Source organism: Austrofundulus limnaeus, unplaced genomic scaffold (genome assembly GCF_001266775.1).
Source record: "Austrofundulus limnaeus strain Quisiro unplaced genomic scaffold, Austrofundulus_limnaeus-1.0 Scaffold907, whole genome shotgun sequence".
NCBI classification, from domain to species: domain Eukaryota; kingdom Metazoa; phylum Chordata; class Actinopteri; order Cyprinodontiformes; family Rivulidae; genus Austrofundulus; species Austrofundulus limnaeus.
Genome location: NW_013953309.1, coordinates 45,935 through 54,667, shown reverse-complemented (window position 1 = coordinate 54,667; position 8,733 = coordinate 45,935). Strand labels below are relative to the sequence as shown.

At 39.0% G+C, this 8,733-nt stretch overlaps 1 protein-coding gene across 1 annotated transcript in view; it reads right to left on the bottom strand.

Annotated features, from left to right (window-relative positions):
• Positions 1-3,573: 3,573 nt before the first annotated feature.
• Positions 3,574-8,733, bottom strand: part of sf3a3 (splicing factor 3a, subunit 3) — a gene marked incomplete in the record, with an annotated part of 12,647 nt that continues 7,487 nt past the window's right edge. The window contains 7 exon segments of the mRNA XM_014029458.1: positions 3,574-3,755; positions 3,831-3,886; positions 3,975-4,065; positions 4,170-4,280; positions 4,618-4,782; positions 4,867-4,936; positions 8,175-8,282. Of these exon segments, the coding sequence (XP_013884912.1) occupies positions 3,678-3,755; positions 3,831-3,886; positions 3,975-4,065; positions 4,170-4,280; positions 4,618-4,782; positions 4,867-4,936; positions 8,175-8,282 (679 nt within the window).

Sequence of the window (8,733 nt, the reverse complement as noted above, 5' to 3'; positions counted from 1 at the left end):
GGTGCTTCATGACCCATAATTGGGTCCCAAGCCCCAATGGTTCCCAAACTTTTCATCTTCTGACCCACAAAATATCCATGGCAAAAACTTGTGACCCCAAATATTACTGGCCTGAGTACATGAACTTTGTTAATAACCCTAAAAACACAGGCTTTTTGACAATCTAAACAGCTTGTACACTAATATAAATACTTATTTATAGTTATTTTGTGTTTTTGTAATAATTATAGGGAATACTGTATATTGCATCAGCAATCATTTTATTACCCTTTAAATTGATGTCTGCAGATTATCGAAGGTGCTTCATGACCCATAATTGGGTCCCAAGCCCCAATGGTTCCCAAACTTTTCAGCTTTTGACCCACAGAATAGTACAAAACAGCAGCAGAGACCTGAGCTCCCAACTATTTTTGGATGATAAACAATTGTATCAGGTCAACAAAACATGGGAATAGTAACAATGGTTTTTATACTACATTTATCCATTTTAAATATACTAACCTCACTCATTTGTTTTGTTTTTGTTTTTGTTTTTTTTTGTTTGTTTTTTTTATGGCCTCCCTTCTCACTCATTTGTAACAACTAAGGCAAAAATGTAATTAATTCAGAAAATCTTTTCAGGACCCCACCTTGATGTTTCGGGACCCCACTTTGGGTCCCYACCCCAACTTTGGGAAACACTGCTCTAAAGAACAGACACTTCTACACAATCTGTGTGGTTTATCAGTGATGATTCAGAGCAGCTCAGTAAGAGCGTAGTTCAGTTCAAATCATGTGTAAACGGAGGGAAAACCTTCAGTATAAACTCATTCTTCTTGTGTTGCAGGTCAGACTTGCACAAATCTGTCGTCTGATGAACTAACAGCTCTGATTCTGACACAGAAACATACTGTCAACCAAAGGCTTTGAAAGTGAGTCTGTGCTTTTATTTGAATTATAAYTGAAGCATTCTGCCTCCTGGTTTTGTACTGATGTGAACAACATGCTGTTTGTTGTCCATGATTTCAGGCTTTATGTAGAATTTTAGGATTTTCTAAAGTTTTGACTCAAGTTTTATGTGACTGAAAATCTCCTGTCTTCTCTGAGCAGGACCTTTTATTTCTTCTGTAGCTTTGAAGTTTTAGTTTAAACGTGTGCAGCAGCTGCAGCTCCGCAGGTGAGGAGCTCACCTGTCACTTCTTCCACCTTGTTCTGTTTCAACCTGAAGGTGGAGTTCTGACCAGCAGGTGGCGCCAAACTGACAGACTCAGAGACAGGAGGCAGATAGTTCTGGGTGGACGGATCTCCTCTGGATGAAAACTTTGACTGTCAGCAAAACTCTTGTATTAAAAACCAGCACTGAAGTCAGGTTTTGATTACTCGTTCTTTGTTTCCTAGTTTGAGTTTTGGGGCAGAAAAAGAGTCCAACAAAGCAGAGGAGAACCCAGGAGCAGGTGTGTGATGATGGGGAAGAGAAGAACTGATAACATAAAGATCTGGTTCAACAGATCCTGTGATGATCCTCAGAAAAGTCTGTGTGAGAAATCAGCAGAAACTGGTTCCTGTGTTTGAGTTCAGATCTGAAACCGATCCAGGATCCAGGAGGAGCGAAACCAAAACTTTACATTTAGATTCTTCAGTTACAACAGGATCATCTGTGAAACATTCAAGTGTTTTTAGAAATAATTTAATTTTGGTTTTTATTCCTAAATATTGGATTAACTGTTTTAATAAAAACAATTAATCTCTTAAGTTAAAACTGTCTCTTTATGGAAATCAGCTCAGATTTTTGATATCAGAACATTTGTTATAGAAATAAAGCAAATTTTACTGCTTTTATTTTTGTATAATAACTCTGACAGATTAATGATGTTCTTGTTTTTCTGAATCAAACCTTAAATACAATCTTTACAAACAATGGGAATTTCTCTACTTTTCTGAAAGCAAATAAAAACATTTTCTGACACTTGAGACACCAACAGGAGTGATTTATTATCATTAATATTAATTTAGAGTCTAAAAAACTCTTTAAGAAGTCTTCAGTTAATCCAAAATGCTGCTGCTAGAGTTTTAATGAGAGTTGGAAGGAGAGATCATATTTCTCCAGTTTTAGCTTCTCTCCACTGGCTCCCTGTCAAATTRAGAATAGAATTTAAAATATTACTCCTAACATACAAAGCTCTTAACAACCAAGCTCCATCATATATTAAACATCTTATTGTTCCATCCTTTCCTAACAGAGCACTTCACTGTCAGACTGCAGGTTTACTTGTGGTTCCTGGAGTTTCTAAAAGTAGAATGGGAGGCAGAGCTTTCAGTTATCAAGCTCCTCTCTTGTGGAACCAACTTCCAGTTTCTGTCCGTGAGGCTGACACTCTGTCTACTTTTAAGATTAGACTGAAGACTTTCCTTTTTCAGAAATCCTATAGTTAGACTTAGGTTTCCTGAATTATTCTTCATTTCTGCTGCTGTAGACTTAGACTGCTGGAGCACAAACTGAGCACATTTCCTCACTCGGCTGTTGTCTTTAGTCTCTCTCCTCTACATGTTTATTGTAATTATTTCTATTAATAACATGTTTTTTCTTTGTCTCTTCCAGAAGAAGGTGCACCTGGACCAGTCCTTCTGTGTTTGTGTCTCTTTCCTGTCCTCCAACCAGCCGGTCGAGGCAGATGGTCTCCTGTCCTGAGCCTGGTTCTGCTGGAGGTTTCTTCCTGATTAGCAGGGAGTTTTTCCTCTCCACCGTTTGCTCAGGATGGGAGACTGTGATGAAGTGATTCAACACAATCTGCTGCTTTCTTCTTTAGATTATTATTTTCATGTAGTGTCCTGACACAACGTATGTTGTGACTTGGGGCTATATAAACTGAACTTGAAACCAGATTTATAAAAATCCATAAACAGAAAAAGTTTCAAGATGGTAAAATCAGATAAAAGGAATAAATAATGTGAAATATGCTGCTAGTTCTTTATGAACTTGTGTAATATTTTGCTTTATATATATTTTTATAAATAAATGTAATCTAAATGACTTCTGTGTAGTGGTCCGATGTCATTTCACTTCAGGGGTCTTTTGTTCATCACTAATGTTGAAGAYGGAGCGGGGGTAGCTCATCTTTCATGATTATTTATCTGTTTTGTGTTAATTTATACATAGATTTATTTAACATAAACATTTGCCAAATGTTGCCAAAATGTGTACTTCCCTCTAGATTTGTATTTATTCCATTTTTGGTAATACTGTTATTTCAGTAACAGGCTCGGCTGTTAGAGAAACGTTTTGGCACAAAGCAGGTCCAGATATYTAACGCTTTTATTTGAAACGTGTTTTATAACAGGTAATGTCAAGTATTGAACATTTTCTTGTTCTCAGTTTAAATCTATTGGATCACCTCTCCAATGATGAGGTGTTTTTAAATCATTGACAAGTTAAAGTTTAATTATTTACAACAGCTTGTATTTTCTGGTGGGATTTGTCATGTGTTTATTCTTCCTTGGTTTTTCTAGTGTTTCTGTATTTCCCTGAAACTAAAGGAGGCTTCTGACCCGAGTTTACCACCAAAAAAACTATTAAATATGACAAACACCACAGGATCTAAAGTACTCCATTTATTGAACATTAGTAACACATAAGTAGACACAAGGAAATAAAAAAATGCATCTGACAGGAAGCTCCAGAAACCAAACCCTCTGTCCACCTACAGCAGACCCTGTCGCTTCAGATCCTCGTAGGTCTTCTTGTTCACCACGTTTCCAATGGAGTCTTCATACTCCTCCTGAATGTATACAGTTAAAGGGATCAGATCTGGGACCATCAAGTCCTGAACGGTTTGGTTTGGATATTTACTTACTTCTGTGTCAGGCTGCCACCGCTCCAGTGCCTTCTGGGATTTCAGCTTTGCCCACACTGGAATTAAAACACTTAACTTCAGAAAACTGACCACCAAAYCACTTATGTCAAAGTATATTAAAGAAATCTTGGAGACAGAACTTACAAGAGACTGCATCTTCGATCTGCGTGACGTTAGCAAAATGTGCAGTGTTGGGGATTCCTAAACAACGCATACCATGAGCATGTCTCCACTCCTACAAAACAAAAAACAAAAACGTAAAACATGACAGGTGATTAAAAAGAGAAAATGAAATTTGTTCTTTTGAATAGGAAGTCTGTGATAAAAATGTTCACGTACCGCAAAGTGTCTCTGGAAGGCTTTGGGCCCTCTGTATGTGTAGTTTCCACAGATCTCACAGTTGTAGTTGATGTTCAGACCATGGAGTTTATAGAGCCAGTAAGGGATCGGCTGGAGGAACAAAAACACTCAAAATATGAATAGAATCACTGAAATGTTGTCAACACTCTGTGTTAATGACTCTCAGCTACGGACTTCAGCTCAACATTTGTTAAACTCACAGATACACCTATTTTCTGTTTGATAAATGTCAAACTGGACTGCAACTGTTAGAGACAAGCTGGTGTGGGGCTTTTCAGTGTCTTTGGATGAGACTAAAACTCGTGTCTTTCATAATCTTCTTGCTTGAATTCTGATTATATTCAAAAAAATTGGTGATAAGATCCATCCATCATCTTCCTCTTGTTCCAGAGTCTCTGGCTGGTTTGACTGGGAGGAGGAGCCTCACCTTTCCGTCCCAGCCCAGCGGCAGGTTCTTGGGGTTGTAGATGATTTCGTTGTCTTCGTCTTCGCTCTCACTCTCGCTGAGCTGCTCTTCCTCCTCCTCCTCACGCTCCTCGCCTGTTCTCGCCTGTTTCCTCTGAACGTTCTCGTGAGTCAGCTGCCTTTGTTCCTAAACTCAGCCACAAAATTCACATTAGGAGTCATTAAGACCATCACACTCCAGACTGCATCCTTCCAACAGAGGAACACTCACCCCCAGGATCTCCACGTACTCATACACCTGAGCTTCCAGGAAGCCAATCTCCTTGTTTCGCTCTGTGTCTCTGCATTTAGGAATAAACATGTTAAAGATAAAAAAAATGCACGATTGTAGGAAATTATTAGTCTCAAAAGGTGTTTTTCCACAGGCTTGGTTCTCTTCGGCTCCACACCAGTTTTTGGTCTTTTCACTGTCGTATCCCACCCCTTTTTGGCCCAGTTTGTGGAACCTCCTGGGAGATAGTAGTACAGTGCACTGTTTGAGGTGTGGGGTGCCGAAGTGGGTAACAGTCGCTGATTGGCCAGTGGAGCTACAAGAACTGCCCTGGATGATGTAATGTATTAACAGATGCACGAGCAGTCAGAGCGAAAAATTACAGGGATTTTCCAAACGATGGTGAAGAGCTGGGAGAAACTCTAGACAAATTTTAGAGCAGTGAAGGACCAAAACAGACGGATTGGCTCAAACCAGTGGAACTGGAGCCGATTTGAGTAAATGGAGGCAATCAACAGCCACTGTTCTGTCTGCTGCTAACTACTGGGACTCTTTACAAACTTCAGAAACATCTGAAGACGGTGACTGCTTCATGCATTTTGTGAGATATTCAATGTAATTTGTGGGACACACCTCTCGCTTGTGAAATTGTATTTTTCTTTAAAAGGTTTGTACCAATGTCCTTTGTACGTTTGATTCCAATGCTAATTAGTTAGCAGCTAGCTTGCTAGCAGCTAGAATAGGGCTGGGTATCATGGCCAATCCTCTAAATCGATTCGATTTCGATTCATTAAGTTAAGAATCGATTAATCACAATTCGATTCAATGAAAATGTTTATCGATATTGATAATGTATTTTGCAACTGTGTTGTTCATCATTTGTTTCTCTTTAAAAAACAAGTTTTAAGGACAAACTTTTAAATTAAACTGTTTAATGTTGAAAGAAAACTGTCACAAGTATAAAAGGTTTTAAAGTAAATAGCAGATGCAGGTGACAGTTTTGTTGGATGNATTCATTTTTAAGTAATTAATAACTATTTTGATAAATAAGAAGTGATGTGAATAAGGTTGCAGGAGAAGAGGTGGGCTTATATAAATATATTTCTGCCCACTCCTTTTGAGTGTATGAAGAATTGTGAATGGGTGTTCTGAGCTGTAATTTCATAGTGCTCTGTCCAACGACAAGAAAGGTTTTATCTTATTTTATCTTAAAACTGTATATTTGTAATGTTTCTGTTACCTTCCTTCTGTTGTTATGTTCAATAAAWCTTATTTTAATACATATAACTTAGTAAAACAACTACAAAATTTCTTCACTGGATTTCATTAAGACGTTTCTTAAAGTTTAAAAATAATAATATTGGTAACAAACCTAAATGATTTTGTTAGAATACACGCCGGTGGAGAACAGTTCAGTCAGATGTTTACATACAGTAGTTTGGTTCGAGWGCCTGAATGACAGCTGCTCGTCAAACCCTGCTTTGTTTTCGCTCTACTACGTGTTCCTAATTACTACACTTTTTTAATTTTTTTTATGTCTGTACAGACATACCTGACATGTTTCGACGTGTACTTCTGTCTTCATCAGAGGTGTCACAGCTGATGTTGATTGGAGGCGGTGCCGGCTTATCTAAATATACTGACAAGCCGACAGCGCCCCCTGCTGGCTTCACCGRTGGAGTGACATCCTCCAGGTATGTGAGAACTTGTAGGCCCCCTCATCCCGGTTCATAACTGTGTGGGCTCGCTTTCTGATCCCCATCACCTCCATGATCCAACGCTGATATTTGTTGTCCTCTCTGCGGATGATTCTGGTTCTTTCCCAATCCATAACATGATTTTCCCTTTTGCAGTGGTCCGTGATGGCTGATTTGTAATTTTCTTGTAGAGCTTGTTCTTTTTTGGATCGTGTTAGTCTTTCTTCTGCTTCTTTCTCACATTCTTTTTGATGTTCTTTCTTCCTTGTAGCCAAGGATCGTCCTGTTTCTCCTATATATGTTTTATTGCAGGTATGGCATGGTATTTCATATATGATATTACATTTTCTATCTTGTTCTATTTGGTCTTTAGGAWGTACGAGCATTTGTCTTAGTTTTCTGTGGTTTGATGGCAGAACTAATGTGGTGTTTTTTAAAAGTCCTTTGGATYCGTTCCGTGATTCCTCTGATATATGGTAGCATGACCATTCCTTGGTTTTCTGTTCTTTCTGATGTGTATTTTTTCTTTGGTTTGGTTCTTCTTTGTTCCACCTGTTRCTTTRCTTTTCTTATAGCCCAGGTTGGTTATCGACATTCTTTTAGCGCTTTTTCGATGTGTTTTTGTTTCGCTTTCGCTACAACGTAGGAGCACAAARCTTTGTAAACAAAAGTCACTGTGGTCTCTGTTATCTTTACGTTCTGCAGAGAGTCGGCTGATAATGTTAGTGATTCCTTAGTTTCTTTTGTTTTCATCCAGACATGTTGCTGAAAGCTAATGTTAGCAATGAYCGTCAACCWYATGTAAATATACGGCAAGCCAGAGTGACAAAACATCACAGACGCACGTACAATACGGCATGGGGAAGAATTGATCTCATGTCCTGTGAATCGATTTTCCCAAATTTAAATGATATCGATCCAAGATCGATTACCGATAAATCAATTTTTTTACCCAGCCCGTAGCTAGATGGCTAGTTAGCGATCCAGGCTAAAAAAACAAAGACCCTCTGCTCTACATTTATTGAATTTAAAAATTATTGTTTATCATTATCAAGGCTAATCGTGGTCTTTTTGTTCAGAGTCACCTTCAACAAGCGCCAGCTGAGTTCCCGGGACACTTCTGACATCGGTAKCGGCTGCCTCGCCATCCAGGTCGGGCAGCTACAGGACAGAGGAGCTGCTTCCATTACAACTGGACTTAAAGTAGTTTTTTTAGGTGATTGTGGTTTTGTTTTAAGTGGGTATATATTTTCTGACTTTTATTTTGTGCAATAAAAGACACTATCAGGATTGCTGTTTGTTTTTCATTGAGATAAATTTGTACACAAGTGTGCACTAAGTTAATTTATTGTTTGCTTTAGCAGGGTGTGAGTATTACTTACAGAACAACAGACTTTTTTATATCAATAGTTAGCTTTAGCCCTCCATGTTAGTTATACCACCCACATTTAAACGTTACCACCTACTTTACTCTGAAGATGCTGCCCACAGAGTGGGGACACAGTTGTAGTGTTAAATCACCTACACCTGAGTAGAACTGATCCAATGAGAAGTGAGCAGTGGAAAAACACCTTATGTTACCTTAATGAGTTTATGAAATGTAGGACTCACTTTTTGGGGCCTTTGGCTTTGGGGTTCTTGGCAAACAGAGACGGGTCAAGTGATTCCAGGGATTTACCTTTAGTGCTGAACAACCTCTGKGCTCGCTCCTCTAGAGTCCTGAGCACACAGAAACAACACAGGATCAACAACAGGTCAGCAGCTGAGTCAGCTACAAGTCATTTATTCCATTTAAAGTACTACTGTTCAGCTAACGTTAGCATCCACCTGATCTGACCAAGATGGCCTGTCTAGTGTGTGTAAAGTGGAAGCTGTACCTCTGAAAGGTCCAGAGAAATGTCTGTTAAACCTCTGGCCYGGCCGGCCCAATTCACCTGCCCTTCCTGCCCACTCCTCCCAGCAGGAAGCTGGAATTCTAAGAGCCCTGAGCTCAATTTCTGCAAATACTACTAAACTTTAGCCAATTTTGTGTTTGACGTTGCTTTGCTGTAGCTGCCATCTGAATGGGGTTGACTCCAAACGTCATTGTCATCGTGCCAACAGCTCAGTGGTTAGCATCCAAAATGCTGCTGCTAGAGTTTTAATGAGAGTTGGAAGGAGAGATCATATT